This window comes from Sander lucioperca, chromosome 1, assembly GCF_008315115.2.
Source record: "Sander lucioperca isolate FBNREF2018 chromosome 1, SLUC_FBN_1.2, whole genome shotgun sequence".
NCBI classification, from domain to species: Eukaryota; Metazoa; Chordata; class Actinopteri; order Perciformes; family Percidae; genus Sander; species Sander lucioperca.
In genome coordinates, this window is record NC_050173.1 from 29,994,005 (window position 1) to 30,011,530 (window position 17,526).

At 41.1% G+C, this 17,526-nt stretch overlaps 3 protein-coding genes across 15 annotated transcripts in view; 2 read left to right on the forward strand and 1 right to left on the reverse strand.

Moving 5' to 3' along the window:
- The window catches only part of dlg3 (discs, large homolog 3 (Drosophila)), a 90,159-nt gene extending 84,817 nt beyond the window's left edge, over positions 1-5,342 (forward strand). For all 10 annotated transcript variants that reach the window (XM_031302954.2, XM_031302961.2, XM_031302950.2 and 7 more), the window contains 3 exons: positions 22-131; positions 235-326; positions 2,155-5,342. In XM_031302954.2, the coding sequence (XP_031158814.1) occupies positions 22-131; positions 235-326; positions 2,155-2,261 (309 nt within the window). In that variant the 3' untranslated portion in view covers positions 2,262-5,342. The remainder of the gene's footprint in view (positions 1-21; positions 132-234; positions 327-2,154) is intronic.
- Positions 5,343-5,445: 103 nt separating this feature from the next.
- On the reverse strand, positions 5,446-15,547 carry tex11 (testis expressed 11). 4 transcript variants are annotated; one of them, XM_031302947.1, is made up of 29 exons: positions 15,411-15,547; positions 14,306-14,418; positions 13,895-13,979; positions 13,647-13,726; positions 13,483-13,563; positions 13,252-13,371; positions 12,972-13,052; positions 12,763-12,848; positions 12,631-12,688; positions 12,444-12,539; positions 12,259-12,340; positions 11,785-11,863; positions 11,491-11,642; positions 11,271-11,356; positions 10,893-11,030; positions 9,881-9,983; positions 9,626-9,750; positions 9,094-9,179; positions 8,750-8,803; positions 8,598-8,638; positions 8,406-8,483; positions 8,225-8,295; positions 7,759-7,872; positions 7,463-7,535; positions 7,202-7,351; positions 6,991-7,099; positions 6,746-6,866; positions 5,968-6,135; positions 5,446-5,797 (listed from the first exon to the last, which is right to left on the reverse strand). In XM_031302947.1, the coding sequence occupies exons 1-29, from the start codon at positions 15,436-15,438 to the stop codon at positions 5,726-5,728; spliced, it is 2,730 nt and encodes a 909-aa protein (XP_031158807.1). In that variant the 5' UTR covers positions 15,439-15,547; the 3' UTR covers positions 5,446-5,725. The 4 variants fall into 4 exon arrangements, with proteins under 4 accessions (XP_031158807.1, XP_035857639.1, XP_031158809.1 ...); XM_036001746.1 differs by lacking the exon at positions 15,411-15,547 and adding an exon at positions 15,064-15,204; XM_031302948.2 differs by having other exon boundaries at positions 5,679-5,780.
- A 1,903-nt stretch (positions 15,548-17,450) lies between these two features.
- Positions 17,451-17,526, forward strand: part of kdrl (kinase insert domain receptor like) — a 48,978-nt gene continuing 48,902 nt past the window's right edge. The window contains exon 1 of the mRNA XM_036001727.1: positions 17,451-17,491. The gene's annotated coding sequence lies outside the window, so the exon portion shown is untranslated. The remainder of the gene's footprint in view (positions 17,492-17,526) is intronic.

Here is a 17,526-nt window from a genome sequence, read left to right on the forward strand (position 1 = left end):
CATATCTCTACCTGCCAACAGGGGAAACACTGCATTCTGGATGTGTCTGGGAATGCCATAAAACGACTGCAGCAAGCACAACTTTATCCGATTGCCATCTTTATTAAACCAAAATCCATTGAAGCCCTAATGTAAGTTTGAGCTTTTTTTTTTTTTTTTTTTTTTATACATACTGTAGTTTAAGATATGAGTGATAAGTCTGTGATACTAACCACAGCTACTTGTCTTTTTCAGGGAAATGAATAAGAGGCAGACGTACGAGCAGGCCAATAAAGTCTTTGACAAGGCAGTTAAGCTGGAGCAAGACTTTGGAGAGTATTTCACAGGTTGGTCTCACTGCCCTTTTGCTTTGTAGTTCTGATTTGGGCTGTGGCTAATGATTTTTCTTAATTAAATGTAATCGGTCTATGTTCTCGATTAATTAGTTGAAAAAAGAAAATTGAAGAAAATCCCAAAGATATTCAGTTTGCTGCTGTCTGTCCATTACACAAGACAAGCAGTAACACTTCCCAACAGGGAGGCTGGCGCCAGATGTTTGGCACTTTGGCCTTGAAAAATTACTTCAAACAGTAAATTGATTTATGAAAAAAGTTTCAGACTAATTTACTGTCGATCATCTACCTGATGACCAACTAATCGTTTCAGCTCAAATTGATTTTTTGTTGTTGATTTATTTGTAAATTAATTTTACTATGTGAAAAGAAGTTTCCCATCACAATTTCTGAGAGCCCAAAGTAACGTCTTCAGATGTCTTGTTTTGTTCGATCAACAGTCTCAAACCTAAATATATAAAAAATTTTAATGCTTAAAGCTTTAGTGCGTAACTTTTTTATATTAATGAACGTCCGTTACATTCAAGCCATTGCCAAATGAGTTGCTACAAAGCTAATTAAGACTATCATCTCCACACAACTCTCTCCTTATTTCTCAGTATGGCCATGTTCAGAAGATTGTGTCATCCGGTGACTTTCGTGCACAGAAACTCGAGTGAAGATAATTACCTCTTCTGAAGTGTCCGTGTTTTTCTTAAACAGGGGGGGGGGGTGCGCGATCACGGAAGGCTTGTATCATGTGGACACGCCGACAGTTTTGTTGTCATTACTTAGAATTCCTCATGGGGGAGACAGAAACTACGCACATGCTTTAAACACAGAAAATTCACATTAAAAAAAAAAAAAAAATATTTGGCATTTTTGCTTCGGTTAACAACTGAAAATTGATTATCAAAATTGTTGCCGATTAATTATCTAACTCCAGTTCGGACAACGTGACATCATGACTTCGCGTAAACATACACGCCACTTTTCTTCAAAAGATTATTTTTTTGGGGCTTTTCCCTTTATTTGAAAGTGGATAGACATGAAAGGGGGAGAGAGATGGGGGATGACATGCAGCAAAGGGCAGCAGGTCAGATTCAAACCCTGCGCCGCTGCAGGACTCAGCCAACATGGGGCGAACGCTCTTACTGGGTGAGCCAGAGGCCGCCCCACACGCCACTTTCTGTGGCGTGTTTTGTTATCTGTACGCATTTTGAGCTATCCGCGTGTATGTCTACGCCGCGTGTATACGCTGTATACAGCACGTTGCTATCAGAGTGTATGTCTACACCGTATTGAGAATGAGGACATACGTCATGATAGCTTGCCGACACGTGACGATTTGGGAGGTGTCTGAGCCCACCCACCATTTTGGGATCCTAAGCTATCGGTTGCCAGGGGTAATAATGTAAGAGCGACACAGAGACAGAGCAGGAAAGACGGCTTGAGGAATTAGCATCACGGCGAACGGGTTGGGTTTAGGAAAAGAAGAAGGCGACGGTTGAGTTTAGGAAACGTGACCCACGGGACACGATCCCGGGTCTCCTGGGTGAAAGTCCTGTGTATTACCCATCCTCCACCCCAGCCAACATCCCTCCGTGGATTTTCTCGCCCTTTCATACTACTCGCTACGGTGTAAATTCACACGCAATCGCAAGGTAATGTAAGTCAATGGAGGCCAAACGGCGTTGATAAACACGCTAAAAAGCGAGTATGCGTCTTGATAACACGCCAATAATGGCATACGAATTGGCGTGTCATACATACGCCACTTCATGAGATCAGTCTGGTTCGGCTGCAACTAACATATACCTGCCTTTTGTGTTTTTGTCTCCAGCTATCGTACAGGGTGACTCACTAGAGGAGATCTACAACAAAATCAAGCTAATCATCGAGGAGCAGTCTGGTCCCTACATCTGGATCCCCTCCTCAGAGAAGCTCTGAGCTCCCCGCCGTCCCCTTCTGCCTCCCAGAGACCCCACCCAATCCCAAATAGCCCCCCTCCTCACCTTCTTTTTGCAGATATGTTTCATATCAAGTTTTAGTGTCATCATTATGTTACTCTCTAAATGAAAAAGAAGTCTTATCACCATTACTGTGACTGTGCACACCCCTGCATGAGTTTCTCAACAAAATCCATTCAAGACTGGAAATGCCATTCCAAAGGAATTTGTCAACTGAAAACAAAAGGGAAAAAGGAATAAATCCTTTTGTGAACTAGGACTGACTGAAGATCAGAATGTTACAGAAATCTGGAGAGAGGAGTTGGGATTCAAAAAGAAGTTGCAGGGAAACAGAGACAAATCATACCAAGTTGGAACACTTTGTAAATGTTCATCAAATCACATTTAAAAAGACACGCAAGATGAAAAGCGAAGACCAATTAAGGTTTTTTTTTTTCTTTCTTTTCTAAAGACTGGATAAAAATCGAGCCCTGCTGATGGTACTGTTCAAGGAGTCATCTCTCTTGTTTATAATGACTGAGGAAATTAGTGGAGCCTACAAACTGGTGATCTATTTATCACAAACCAGCTTGCTGTTTGGTCGTCTGCCAGTTGTCTGTGCTGCAGCTGATAGATAAAGACATCTCGGGAGGCAGATCAAGAGGAAGAAATGCGTTGTGAATCTCTACATTTATATTATGAAATCACAAGATAAATGATAAAACCCCACTGAGATTTTCCTACATATTAAATACTACACATTTTACACTTCACTAGAATTGTCAATTTGGAGGGCTGTTCAGTTTCTTTTTTTTTTCTTTTTTTTTTTTTTTCTTTGTGGGATTTTTTGCTTGTGGTTTTTAGCTGCTCTGTGTAAAGGTTGGAGGTAGAGAAGTGTAACTGGGCTCTCTGCAAAACACCAAACTGCCTTACATCAAATACAAATTCTGTTTTGTGACTACCTGTTGTCTGTGAGGGAGGCTGCACACAATTGACAAGGAAAAGAGAGGAAACATTCAAATCTTTTCTTATTCGTTTGTGTCATCCAGCTGCCAGGAGGCCTGACTTGAGTGCAATAGTTAAAACGAAGTCTCACCTCTTCAATAGATAAAACAAAGTCTTGCCTCTGTGGGCACCTTTTCTCACGTGCACTTCAACCTTCCTTCCTGTGTAATTAAAGAATTTGGCCATTGGATTACAGTTTGGACAGAGCCTCCTAACTCGTGTTGAGCAGCAGACCACCCTATTACACTCTCTGCCTTCCAAGAGGATTCTCTTCCAATTGAATGGTCATATGGTACTGTCCTATCTGCCGCCATAACGGTGGCCTTAAAACGGGTAGAACAAGACAATAATTGTATTGGATGTCCTAAAAATTAAAGAGTTAATATAACCTGTTTTGGATTGTCCCCCTGTACCCCTACCAAAAATAACACTAAAGTTGGGTTTGATTAAAACCTACATGCTTTGTGTATCTATACACGTATAAATTCTTGATGAATCTGTTGTTGGCAGGTACTGAACCACTGTGTTGAGCTCTTAGTGTGTCTAGGGTGAGCTAGACCAGCTCTGGAATCTTTAACGTACAGATACCATTTCCCCTGCGACTGAAAGGGCCATGTTTTGGCGATGACAGAGTTCATAGCTGTCAAATGTGAACAAGCAAGTACTTCTAGTACAATTTCAATTCAACAGTGTAACCGGGCTGTATTATGTGTCTTCTCTTTTTCGTGAGGCAGTGAGTTTGTTCAAGGCCGTCGGGGTGATAACCTTTCGAGTTGGCTGTATGGCATCACCAGGATTGAAATGACCTGCTCCACCCCCCCATGCAGATCTTGGCACTGTATGTTAATGTGTGCATGTGAGAGAGCGCGTCTGAAGGAGTACTGTGGCCCCTGATCCTGTGAACGTTCTCGCTTTCCTCCTCAGCTTTTTGAAGAGCGGAAGGATATATATATATTTTTTTTTTTTTTTGTCCTCTCAGAGAGCCAGACCCAACAGGAAGTGGTAACCTAAGACCTCTGGGTCCCCTGCTCTCTCCCACCCACAGAGCACCTGTACCTGCAGGCATTTTCTGAACAGGTGTGCCCACCTGCCAGGCACCACTGCTAAACCAGCTGTCATTACCTGTGTCAAAACCAGAGTTCAGGGAATAACCGAAGGGAACAGAGCCATTTATAAACTGCTTGCAGACTGTTTCAAAGGGTGTGGTAGCTGTACAATGTAAATAAGCCCCCAGCAGATCCCCCTCACCTGTGCTTCATGCATGTGTGACTCAAACTGAGACAAATGTTTTATAGACCACAAATGTCAGGTAAGTAAAGTTTGAGCTACTATTGAGATATAATTTCCATACAAATGTGCTGTATTGTTGGTATTTCTCTTCAAATGCCTATTGGAAATTAACTAGTCAGTTGGGAATTCAATTCCCTAAAGTAGGGCCTGTCTACATGTGATTTCTTGTGGAACGTGTCTGGGTGTATAGATTTTAAAAATATATTGTAAAATAATTAAAGAGATGCAGGCAGAAACCTACACAATATCACATAAACCAGGAGCATTGATCAATACATCATTAGAAGTTTAGAATTGGTCCTCTCTGGTGTTTAGTTGAAATACAGCTGACTGTTAACAATGTGTGTGGTATTCATACCTCAGTCAGCCATGTCAAAGCCCAAAGAACTTGATTTCATTATGCTCTTTCCATTGAGGTTGTGGTATATAAGATGGAACCTGAATGCCTCTGTGTGTGTATAATTGATGAGGGTCTTGTTCTGATGAGAGAAATTATGACATATATGCTTTTAATTTTGGGTGGGGGGGTCAGGGTTCTTGTTTGTACTTTTGGGTGATGATGTTTATGTTATAGCACATCTGTGCAGTAAGTGCTTGCAAACATGAACCCTTTGATTGTACAGTAGTTTCTTCCTGTCACTGCAGGTGGTACAGCCTATCAGGACACTTGGCCTCATGGTCTTCCCTGTCCTAGTCATGAGGGAACACAGTCCTGCAACTTTTGTTTGGGTTTTATTTTGGGACTTGACAAGAGTTTATTTGTTTGAAAATAAAATATGTGACTCAGTTATGATTTTGATCCGCTTGTTATTGCACTTTAAGCGACTCAGTGGCTTTAAAAAATAATTGAATTATTAAAATTAGACCACTTTTCTTTTAGATTTTTTTTTATTGCCGTTTTAGCCTTTTTTGACAGGAGACTAAAGAGAAAGACAGGTAGCATGGGTGGGGGGGGGATAAAGGCTGAAACAAATGTGGTATGTGTCTTAACCCCTCAACACAATTATACAGATTTAAAGCATCACTTTACCAAACTGGAACATCTGATGAACATTTTACCACAACATTAATAACATTTATGTGCAACTTATAGAACGGATTCAATTTAAATAGACCCTCAGAACAAGCAGTTACCCCCTGGCTGACCACAGCTGACCTGTCCCTGTTGGCTTACTCCTCCATGATGAGGTTCTTCTTGGCTTTGTCCAACCTGTCCAGGATTTCACTGTAGAGACCAGACATCTGTGAGCACACAAGAAACAGCTATAAAGCTTAAAAAGCTCTTGGCTCTCAAAAGTCTGCATTGATACTTGATACAGCATAAGACCTGTGTGTTTCTGGGGCCAAAACCTTTGTACTACAACCACCCCAGTCTGCTTCATCCCCTCCCTTCCTTTCCACCAGTCCTGCACCTGTGTCTCGTAGCTCTCCTGCAGTGATCCAAGGTGGCGGATGAAGCTCATTGCGAGGCCACACCACTTCTCAGCCTCGGGGTACTGAGCCAGGCTGTACAGCAAAATCCCTGTGTTCCAAGCCCGAGTCAGCAGCCACAGGGTCTCCATCTCTGGGAAGTCGTCTGGCTACAGAGAAAAGCAGGAAGATGTTCAAAAGGCCATTTAACGGAGACCACCTGGCTGGCTCACTTGAGCCAAGTGTGTGTTTTTTTGTGTGGATAAAGCTTGTGAGTAACTTCTATCCAATCCCATTCAACTGTATGTTAACCTTTACTAATGCTTTGGAGTCTTAAACAGACCGTAAACAAACTTGAAGGTCTATCATTTCTAAAGTTTCATTAGTTTTTCACACCACTTTAATCTTGGGCTTTCACTTTGATCCAAAGAATTCCACAGCTTTTGAATAATAACTCAAAATGAAAGGGGAAATATGCACTGCCTCTAAAGCAGTGTAATGTCTCAATAATTTGATACCTCTTTCAGAGCTGCAGCTCACCAGCAGTATGATGACTTGTACAGCACATTAAGATTCAAATTGGCAGGAAGGGGGTGGTGAATGGAAGCATCTGCTAATTGAAGTTCGGCTGAAAGCCCATTGATAAAAAATGGCATCTAGAACAGTAGGCAGGCATGGAGTGGAAGAGAGGGGGTTAATTATATAGCAGGGCGCAGTTCTGTTGGAGGGAACAGGAGGTGGGTGCCAACGGATGGCGATGTGTGATTGGTGCTGACTCACTGCGGCTGCAATGATGGACAGGGCCTCCTCGTAGTAGTCCCACACCTCCTCGAGCACATGGGCCTCCACCTCTGACACACCGCTTGGGAGGGACAGCTTGATCAGGCTGTGGACACACTTGCTAAGAAAGGGACACAACGACAGGCACACAATCAGAAAACCTTTCATCCCAATACGCTCTTTGTGGGAATGGATCGTTAATGAAATGTCAAGGGTGTTTTCATGCAGAGTAGAGATGGGTATGCCTGCAGCGGGCCAGGTCAGCCTGTGGTTGTTTCCTGTGCAGGGAGAGAGCAACCCTCAAGGCCTTCTTACACAGCAGAGGGAAGTGGGCTGGAGGCTCCATGGCTAAGGCTACATATATAAAAAAAAAAAGAAAAAAGATGCTAGCATACTGAAAATACTTGAATGTGTCTGTTTCTTTAGGCGTGTCAGCAGAGATGAGATGAACAATACCTGCAATGGTCTCTAGCACCTTGGTTTCAACATTTTCGAGCTCCAAGACAGACTCCAGTACTGTCTCAACCTTGGGGTCATTCAGCTTAGCTCGGGCTTCAAATTCATACAGCAGCAGCAGTGTGTCTGTTGGGTCCATTGGGGAGCTTCCTGCAAGTACATGGTGAGAATACATTTCCTTTGCTTCATTTGAATTAATGAAAGATGTGCGCAAATAATTAAACATGGCTGTTTTTCGTATAGTGAAGCTACTTAAGGCACCTGACGCTTTCAGGGTTTTCCAGACCTCCCAACAGATCTGAATGTGCTCCAGAGCCTGAGTGAGCTCCTCAGTCTGTGAACCAAACAGAAACACAGAAAGAGTATTCTGGATTCATCATCGCCATCTAGTGTTCACTTACTGTTCAAAGGCAGAGGACTTCAAAATGAAACGCCTACGCCAGCACCAATAATGTGGTTAGTCACCTCTCTTCTCCACTGGTCTTGGTAAATTTCCATCCATGAGGATGGAGAGCGTGCTAAATGTAGGAGATGGACAGAGGGAGTGGGTAGCACACCTGGACAGAGTGAAGAGACTTCCTGCAGATCTCCAGAGAGGCGGCGGCGGCCATTAGCAGACACGTCTTCTGGCCCATGAGCAGTGTGCGATCAGGAGGGCACAGCTGGGAGAGCTACGGGTTCATTCAGATGTCATATTTCCATTTTGATTGCAATAAAACAAAGGTAAGTTGGTTAGTTCAAAACAAGTGAAAGTTTTGAGCACAGGACAAACTGGAATATTTGTGGTAGGAAAGACAGGGATGTTCTCAGACATGAATGCATGTGTACTCAGTCAACATCTCATGGAGAAATAAAGATTAAAAATCCACTTGCAAATACAGGTATTCTGCTGAAGGTAAAGTCAAAGGACAGAGGACAGATTCTAAAGCAATGTTAAATCCCTGCCCAGGTGTTATTGATCTCTATACCCACGTACTGTTGATATTGATTAATCCGCCTGGCAAAGCTAATAAGGGCACTTGCCTGGTAAGAGAGCACAAAGAAATCCCTCATTCTGTCAGGGCTCTTCTCGCACTGCAGAGCGGAGTTCCACGCTGTAAGGACACACACACACACACACACACACAAAATTAAGGTGCTGCAAGAGTTTAAGCGATAGCATACCACGTCAGATTGAAGTGACAAGTAGAGAAAGTCTTAGTACCAATCTTCCTGAACCAGTTAGATTCCTCTGTGCGTTGCTCAACAGTCATGCAGGACTGCTGAGAAACTTTCTGCAGCGCTGCAGTGATGGCAAACAAAACATTTGTGGGTTATGATGCACAGCAGATGACTGTAGTTGAGACATTTCTTCCCAAAATGCAATTCAACCTCAATTCTTCTTGTATGTACTCACCCATTTTTAAATATGGCAGCACGACATCCAGATTCCCATTCCTACATGGAGTAATGTAAGGTAGTAAATGTAAATCTACGTTTTGATTTGATTAAAAGCAGCATCAATAATAGTATGCAATCACTCTATTAGGTACTTTCCCTTCCCCTCACCTCATTTCATCACTCGATTTTTCTACTGTGGAGAGCACAAGTCGAACCAAACACCTATAAAAAGATGAATGGAGAAACTGGTGTTGACCTCCTTTCTTTCACCTACTAACTGTATTATACAGAGACACACTTTCAGTGTAGAAGCAAGGGAATATAGGTCAGTGGATCATAGAGGTGTATGGAAAACTAACAGACTTGCTACAATCTCTCAGCACATAAGCCATCTCTACTAAATGTTGTCATCTTATGTGTGAAACGGTACCATCATGTTTTGTTTACACAGTCTGAACACATGAACGCTGAATGCTTCAAAATAAAAGAAATATAGAAATTTGGCATCTGACCTGAGAGCAGTCAGAACCTGAGCTTCATCTTTGGAGTTTTCACACAAGGTCTCCAGAGCCTTCATGGCAGTTTCCTGCTGTTCATTCTGTCACAGGGGGACATACATCCTCCTCATTAATACCACCACCCACCAGTCAAATAACTGCGTCATGTAACTATAAAACATTTGTCAGTACTTATTTATATGTTTATGTGAAATTAGCCTGGGGAGGTGGTAACCAGTAATGTTCTATCTCTGATCCCAGCCGATTGTTTTTACCCAATGAGGAGCTTGTCCTGGAAATGTGTAACAAACAACCAAACATCTGCTATCATGTCATCCTCCCCAGATCAGTGCAGTGTTTAAGACATGATCCCTCATCAGCTTCCCACCCACAAACTTGATGACTAAACCCAGGGGTTTGGAGCCCTACAACAACGTAACAACACCACAAGAGTTTGACAAGTGACAAGTTATAATTCCACCAAACCAAACTAATTATTTTCCCAATTCTTTACAACTGGTGTACAGAGCCGAGTGATGAGTCCTACCTCCAAAGCAATCTGAGCAGCCAGACTGAGGAGATTGGAAGCAGCATTCTCAGAAACCAGCAGTCCGTCCTCACTGGCAACACGACTCTTGGACAGAAGTCCCATTGCATTCACTGCCTCTGCAGCTGGTACAAATCAACAGCCTCATCATCACCACAGAGAATATGCTGAAAATGTGGCTTAATAAAATTGCAGCACTACAACCATATCTGTTTTTACTCGTTATGTATCACACAACTAATGCATTGTAAGTACCTTTTTCCACATTGTTCTCCTGCACTGCAATCTTGTAAACACTGAACTGAGTGAAAATGCTGTCAGGATCACATCTCTCTGCTTCTTTAATTGCTTCTTTGGCCTGATAAACACAAGGTTTCACATACAAGCAAACATACCTCACATACATAAACTGTAAAAATGTGTCAGGAGCATTTGCCATTGGGGCTGCTGAGTTCTGTCACGCATAGGGTTGGGTACCGAAACGCGGTGCCAATAGGGCACCGGTTCCGACCTAAACGGTAGTAACAAGACCGAATAAGAACGAAAATTTCGGTGCCTGACTTTACACTATACTCAACAGCAGGTAACGTTAGCCTACCTTTAGCTAGCAGCTGGATTAAACACGGTTAAAATGCTGACAGCTAACGTTAAACAGTGTAAAGTGTGACTGTATTTCAACACCGGTGTTACACCGAAATCTGTGACCCATCGAGATCGGTGTCCGCCTACCTCAACCTGAACCAAACCCTTGTCCCTAACCTTAACCACGGAGGGGGGCGCTACGCTTTTAACAGGAGGGACACAGATCATGACGGGTCACAGATTTCGGTGCAACACCAGGACGCAACAGTCTGCTCTGCAGTGCAGCATTTGCCGACGTCGGAAAAACACACAGACGGTGCGTTCACTGAAACTGGTAACCTACAGCCTCGCGGTGCATTCAAAGTTATTGTAAAATACCCTTTTCCCATCTGGTGGTTGTTTTTGTCATTCAACAGCAATTTACTGGTGAAGTAAGTTATTATTACATTACTATTAAATCATTTAATTTTGACCATATGGCCGTAGTAATAAACAAGTTGTTCTTAAATGTCACCGACTGTTGTTTAGTACCCTTCTTTTTTTTTAACTTTCTTAAAAAGTATCCGTTTAGGCACCGGCACCGTTTTAAAAGTACCGCTTTAGCACCGGTATCAGAAAAAAACCAAACGATACCCAACCCTAGTCACGCACCACCGAATTGCTGCTGTGGCTCAAGTTGTCTTACCTTTTCCAGTTGCTTAAGTTGCAGAAAACAGGAAGCTCTGTTCCTCTGCAGTTTGGCTGAGTTGGGTTCCATTTGACCTGCTTTGAAAAAACTCAGGGAGTAGTTATACCACTGAAGAGCCTCAGCATAGTTCTTGGCCTGGGAATAAAATATACAGTATTAAGTTATCTTTTATGTATCACTGTGTGGAAATGAAACCTCTGCATTGAACCTATCCTAACTATTTAGGAGCAGTGGGCATTGTGTGGGCCCACCAGCCTCCTTGCTATGAGGCAACAGTGCTGATCCCTCAGCCACAATGCTGATAACTATACATGTGTATGTACACTATAAAAATATCTTCTGAATTAAGGATAAACAAGGCTATATTTAGCATACCTCAAAATGTTTGGAAGCTTTATCCCACAGCATGACATGTAGGCGAGTGAGGGCCTGTGGAGTCAGCTGTTTTCCTGTATAGTGGCCTGTGTGGGTGTAAAAAAAAAATGGTTATACTAATACAGAGGCACATCTACAGTGTATTACCTGCATTATATATGTGATTATATTCTTATTAAAATCAGACTTATTCAAGAACTGGAATGCAAAAATAAAGTACCAGTGATGATATCCTCTATCTTCTGTTTGCCCAACAGCTCCTTGCCCCTCTGCAGCAGTAGCTCAATGTGCAAGACAAGAGCAGTTCCCAGGTCAGGGGACGACTCAAAGTGCTGACACACACGTTTCAAATACTCAAATGCCAGCACTTCTCTATGAAAATAAACAGATATCATTCAGTTGAATAGCATGCATCTGGGCATTCCTTAAAAAAGTCCTTGTTTATATAGGCTATGTGTGTTTCTACAAAGAGCAAAGTGTAGTAGAGTACTAGCAAAGATGCTGAAGTTTGTACCTGTCTTCAGACATGAGTAGTTTCACTGTGCTCAGACACACTTCAAGATAAACCTTAGATTCCAGCATCTCATTAAGTCCTGAAAACATATATTTTTATTTGCTTTTAAATGTGCATGTAACTCAAGTGCAAGTTACCCATAGACACACAGGAACACTTGGGAGGGTCCCAGTACAAGCACAATCTTCTACTGTTGGAGACTGAGCAGCTCTACTAGAACACCAGACCAGAAACCTAGGGAGTAGCTACATCACTGTAGACACTTAGAATATTTCTGAAGCAATTAAACTCATCAGTAGCCATATTTAGTTTTTTCCAAATTCACTTTTCTCTCCAGTAACCTCAGAGAATCAAATTAGCAACATTTCCTTCTTGCATCTACTTCTCTAAACTCTCAGCCACTGATGGCCCACTGCTGCCTATGTTAATGAAGTTCTGTATAAATAATTCAATGAGAATTGGGTAATAACTAACCTGCTCTGATATGATCATCTGCGGCCCCACATCTCAGGAGTATTCTGATCTTTAAGTACAGCCCAGAAGCGCTCACACATTCCTGTCAAATTGCAATTGGGTACAGAGCATCTTTTTTTTGTAAGTGTATGTTTACAAAAATGCATATGTATAATACAATTTGAAAATGATTTCTCATACCCCACCTTGTTTGCTAAGCTGACAGCATTAAGAGCCTTCTCCTGAAACCTCTGACAGTCCCACTCTAAATAAACAGTGGCAAGGAGCCTCAACACCTTGGCCTATTGTCAGGGAAATTGAAGACAGTAATGATAATTACTATTTTAATGTGTACCAGTTGCTTGTACTAAATTCTGTTTTGCACTGTATTACCTGGACTTCAGATCCAGGGGCATATTTCACATTCATTTTCCCAATTTCATAGCTTTGGCTGAAAAAGAAGAACACATTGCTTTCCCACTGCATTGTTTCTCAGCACTCTCTTTTTTTAAACATTCTATTTACCTCAGCCAAAATGCGCTGTCCTCAAACTTTCTCAGATTGTAAGTGTCTATTCCAAAGTTGTAGCACATAAGGGAGAGGTACGCAGTCTACATTGAAAAAATATATTCAGAGTTAACATCTCCTACACTTTCAACAGCAATATGTTATGCAAATGTGAAACAACAATATATAGTGTTGTTATAGTGATAACAGAGGGCTTTTTCATTTACATCTTTAGGTAGCCGCAGCAGCATGTCTTTACAGCGCTGCATATAGACCACAGCCTCATGGTTATTCCCTTGACTTAAGGCCTGAAAAGAAGAGATTTGAACTTCCTGTTTAATGTCAGCAAACAGTATAACATTCCATATTAGCACAGAATAAGATTTCCCCCTCTGTCTCACACTGCACACTGCAAATCTTTCAAAATAGCACTTCCTCAGCTGCCAAATATCACAAGAACAAATATTCACATTGAAGGTGTTGAACATCACATGCGCCACAGCTCACCGATTCTGCCTGGCATGAGAGAATTCGAAGCAGATCTTTCTCTACATCCCCCTTGGACGAAGTGATGTCATCTGCTCCGTCACCCCTGGACGTCAGTTGGCCATAGAGAGTTTCCAGGCTCTAGGGATATTGAATGTCGAATAATTTGTAAAGACACCCTATTTCTGTTTGCTCTAAACTTGAATAGATTGAAGCTCTCTCAATTTGAGTGTTGTTTTTCTTATTCTTTACCTTGACAGCAAACTTTAAGAAGTTATCCGCCATCTGGGGATTTTTGCAGTCCAGCCAGGTTCTCCCTGTTTTGCTGGCCATCTGTAAAGATCAGAAACTGACAAACAGACTTTGTCCTCCTGAAATGTTGAGCACTCACAGACGATGCCTACGGTATTGCTTACCAGGATCTGCTTGCGGATGACGCCCTCTGTTGGATTCTCAGGCTCAAAGCAGTACAGAAGACTGCATGCGACATGTCGCACTGTGAGGATGGTGAAAACATTTGAATGTGACGTGACACGACCGTGACCTCCCCAGCTTGCAATCCTTACATTGTGCCAACACTTCAGATAATATGTATGGGTATTTTCAAGTGTCATGATCATCAGTAAGATTATCATGTAAATAAATACTGCAACTAGAAGTGTACCTTTGGCTTTCTGATTTTTACTTATAGTGGTGCCCACATTCTTAGTAACTGCCCAGTTCCACAGCTGGATGGCACACTCCTCAAGCTGTAACATGAGTAACGAAAAAGAAATATGCATGCAGCCTACAAATTCTGCCAACGTATAGCCATATAAAGGTGACATTAATGCTAGAGTACTAGATAAATAGATCTGATGTAAAACTTTACAACTTTGTAACACAAGTCATATAAATTATGGTAAAATCAGACTGATGAGTTACATTGCATCACTTTTTGAGGGGAAAAAACACTGCCAACTAGAAATATACTTGTTGCTATTACATATGGTAGGTTTTTTTGTTTCTTTAGTTTTTTATTTATTTACTATTACAGTCAAACTATAGTCAAATTATCTCACACACTTGTATCTACCTGTGGATCTGGTATTTTGGGGAAATTCTCTAGGCCAGAGACTTCAGAGAAGAGTTTCTCTATCACCTCATCATAATCTGCCAGCTTTCTCTGCAGTAGATTCTCTGTGAGACCTGTGTATAAACAAAAGCAAATCAAGACATGTTGACAGGACACAAACTCAACTTTTTTTTCTTGAAATAAGTCAAATGTTTTCCCAGAAAAGTTAGTGTCGCAATAGCAAATTTCACTTCTAATGAGCTTATTAGTGGGCTAACACATTTTTTTAAATGACATATTATTTTAGTATTGATTGTTTAATTATTTAGTGTAGTTATATATAGTCTCAAAATCACAAATGCATCACAAGTTTCCAAATCCCAAAGTATTCAAGGATATGAAATAAGAATAGTGAACTCTAGCCATAACCACTAAATGTTTGCTATTGTTTTTTACTTAATAATAACGATAAGTTCAGCAATTGTTTAAATAAATTGTTGTTGACTAGCTAGATAAGTTTCTGTCCAAAGAATAGCATAACTAGCTAGGTTATGTGATTCTGTCATAATTGGGTCAATTAAACACCATTTTGAGTAATAAGGTAGCTTGGTAATGGTGTTAAAAAAAGGCTTAATTCTTTTCTTTTTTTTCTTGATATTATGTATTTACAACTTCATGTTAACCCCTGGAATGTATATTGTTATTCGTCATTTCACTTGTTTTGCAATAAATGATTTAAAAAAAAAGGTTTGTTGTACATAAGGTACATAATAATGTACCTTATACTGTATACCATTATAAAATCCTCTTCAATTATATGGTCATGACTAAGGTAGCGAAGTAAAGGGCATAAATCAGAAGAAATCAATTCGCAGGTAACGTTAACGTTAGCATAGCTAGCTACATAAACAAGCTAACATGGCTAGCTAGGTAGCTTAAGACTTAGCTAGCCTAGACGGCCTTAGCTAATGGCAGAGGAACTCTTAGCTATGCATACCGGTAGGGTACCTTGCCAACGGTTAACGGTTACTGACCCAGATCATAGGCTGGAACTCTCAGAACGTTATTCGTAACCAGAACTGTCTACAAATAGCAGTTAGAACAGCTGAACTGGATAGTTACTCACATTTCACAGTTAAAACAAACCGCTCCATGTTTTAGGTTTTACCGCTGAAAATAATAATGTTAGCTCCCTACAGCGCCATCTTGTTTGATTGACAGCTGACACAAATGCCCGCGAGGTTGGAGGATGCCCTGATGGAAGAGCCTAAAGGAAGAGCCTAAAGGGAGAGCCTAAAGGGAGAGCCTAAAGGGAGAGCCTAAAGGGAGAGCCTAAAGGGAGAGCCTAAAGGGAGAGCCGAAAACATTAACCATAGGCCTGAAGGTAACAAACAAACGAACCCCAAAAAGTTTGGGATTAGTGTGAACTTAAAGATTTCTTGTAATGTTAGCCATATATAGCTTATTTACACTAGAATGTATATAATATGGGTCTGAAGTACATTTTACTGTAATGCAGGTCTACATCTACAACATAGGCTACTACATATGCACTAAACTAGCTAGGCTACTTTTGGAAAACCTATTTTTATTCAGCCTTAACAGCCCAAAAGTAACCAGGTTGGTCAACATGACTAAACCTGAGAATTTTCCACTGTTAAAATGGTCGAGTAATCTGAGTTGGCATGGACATTTTTACCCTGTTAAGAGAGAGCTCTGTTGTTCTAAAACAGGATCTTCAGTGGTACTTTACACGACAGCTCCTTCTGCTCATTTTCTACATCTAATTTCCAAATCTTTCAATTGATTTTTTTTTTTAATGCCATATTACCTTTTTCCATGTTGTTGATTTTATGTGCTACTTTTTATACTTTTGATCCAAAATGGTAATATCAACCACAACACATTTAACAAGAATATTTCATATTAGATAGTTTATAGAGCCCAGGTCTTGAACCATGGGCCAGCTTCTTGCATGTCAAATTTGATGCATGATTGGTTTCCGGAACTCTTCAGATTTTACAACTAGTGCAGACTTATTTCAATGACCCTGGCTTGAAGATCAACAAATTATAATATTGTTGTCATGCAAGAAATGGTTTTGTTAATAGTGTGGGCTATACATTTTATTTTTCCCACCAACATTTACTCTATGAAATGATATTTCTTTCTCTCCCGAAAGTTGCGGTATGAGTGGGGTCTGGAGACTGTGGAATCAAGTCTGACTACAGTCATTTGATCAGCAGGGCAGGCAGTCTGACCCCCTTCACCCCTCTGCTGAAATACTTTATTTCTACTGGTTCATTTACCCAAGAGGACATGCCTGTTGGGGTTAAAGGAAGAGTGCATGCTATGTGTGTAGAACCAGTTAGTCCCCCATAGTGTGTTTTTGAACACCAGATTCTAAAATAAAACACTTTAAACCCACCCCTATCAGCTAGCAACTTCCAGCAATTGTTCATCAGGAGACTTATCTGCTGCCCTCTTGGCCCAGTGGGAATGTCTCCTTCAATGAGGACTTAAATGTGAACACACGCTAAGAAACTTGTTGAAGCAGACAAGGCAGTTTCTTGCAAACCTCACCCCTTTTGTTTTGCATTTAGTGAGCTACTATCTTTCTCTTCAGATGTGTCAGCCTATAGCATATCATCTTTACCAATGTGTCACCATTCAGACTTGAGAGCCCATGTCTTGTAGACATTTTCTTAAGACTATTACTATTTGACAGTCTTGTCAATTTATGCCATATAGAGTTCATTCCCAAGTCTACAAAGTGAGAAGGGTGAATTTAATATTGCTTCACTGCCAGTTTGTAATAATGTGTCCACGTCTAGAACAAAGTAGCTTAGCTAACCCAACACATTAGCCTAAAATGTCTCCTTTTTTGGATTAAACCACACAGAAGAGTGTTAACATTTTTTGTGTACGCTGTTCTAACCACCCAAATATGGACATTACTTTTTGATTTCCTTGAGTGATTTCATTAAAAAAGGAAATGTTTGAATTCTTGACCTGTGACTATTTGGTCTCAGAATCCCAGAAAGCAAAAGGACTCCCATGACCGGGATGTTATAAACTGTTTCCCATGTTTTCATGTGACATTTCACTCTCCTGCTACAGGGATGGAAGAGTGGTGTCCATCACATTTCACTACTCAAGATCCATTTCCCAAGATGGTGGCTGTTCAGTCCTGACATGCACGGAAAGGTGAGGGCAGGATGTTCTTATTTACAATGCCTGCT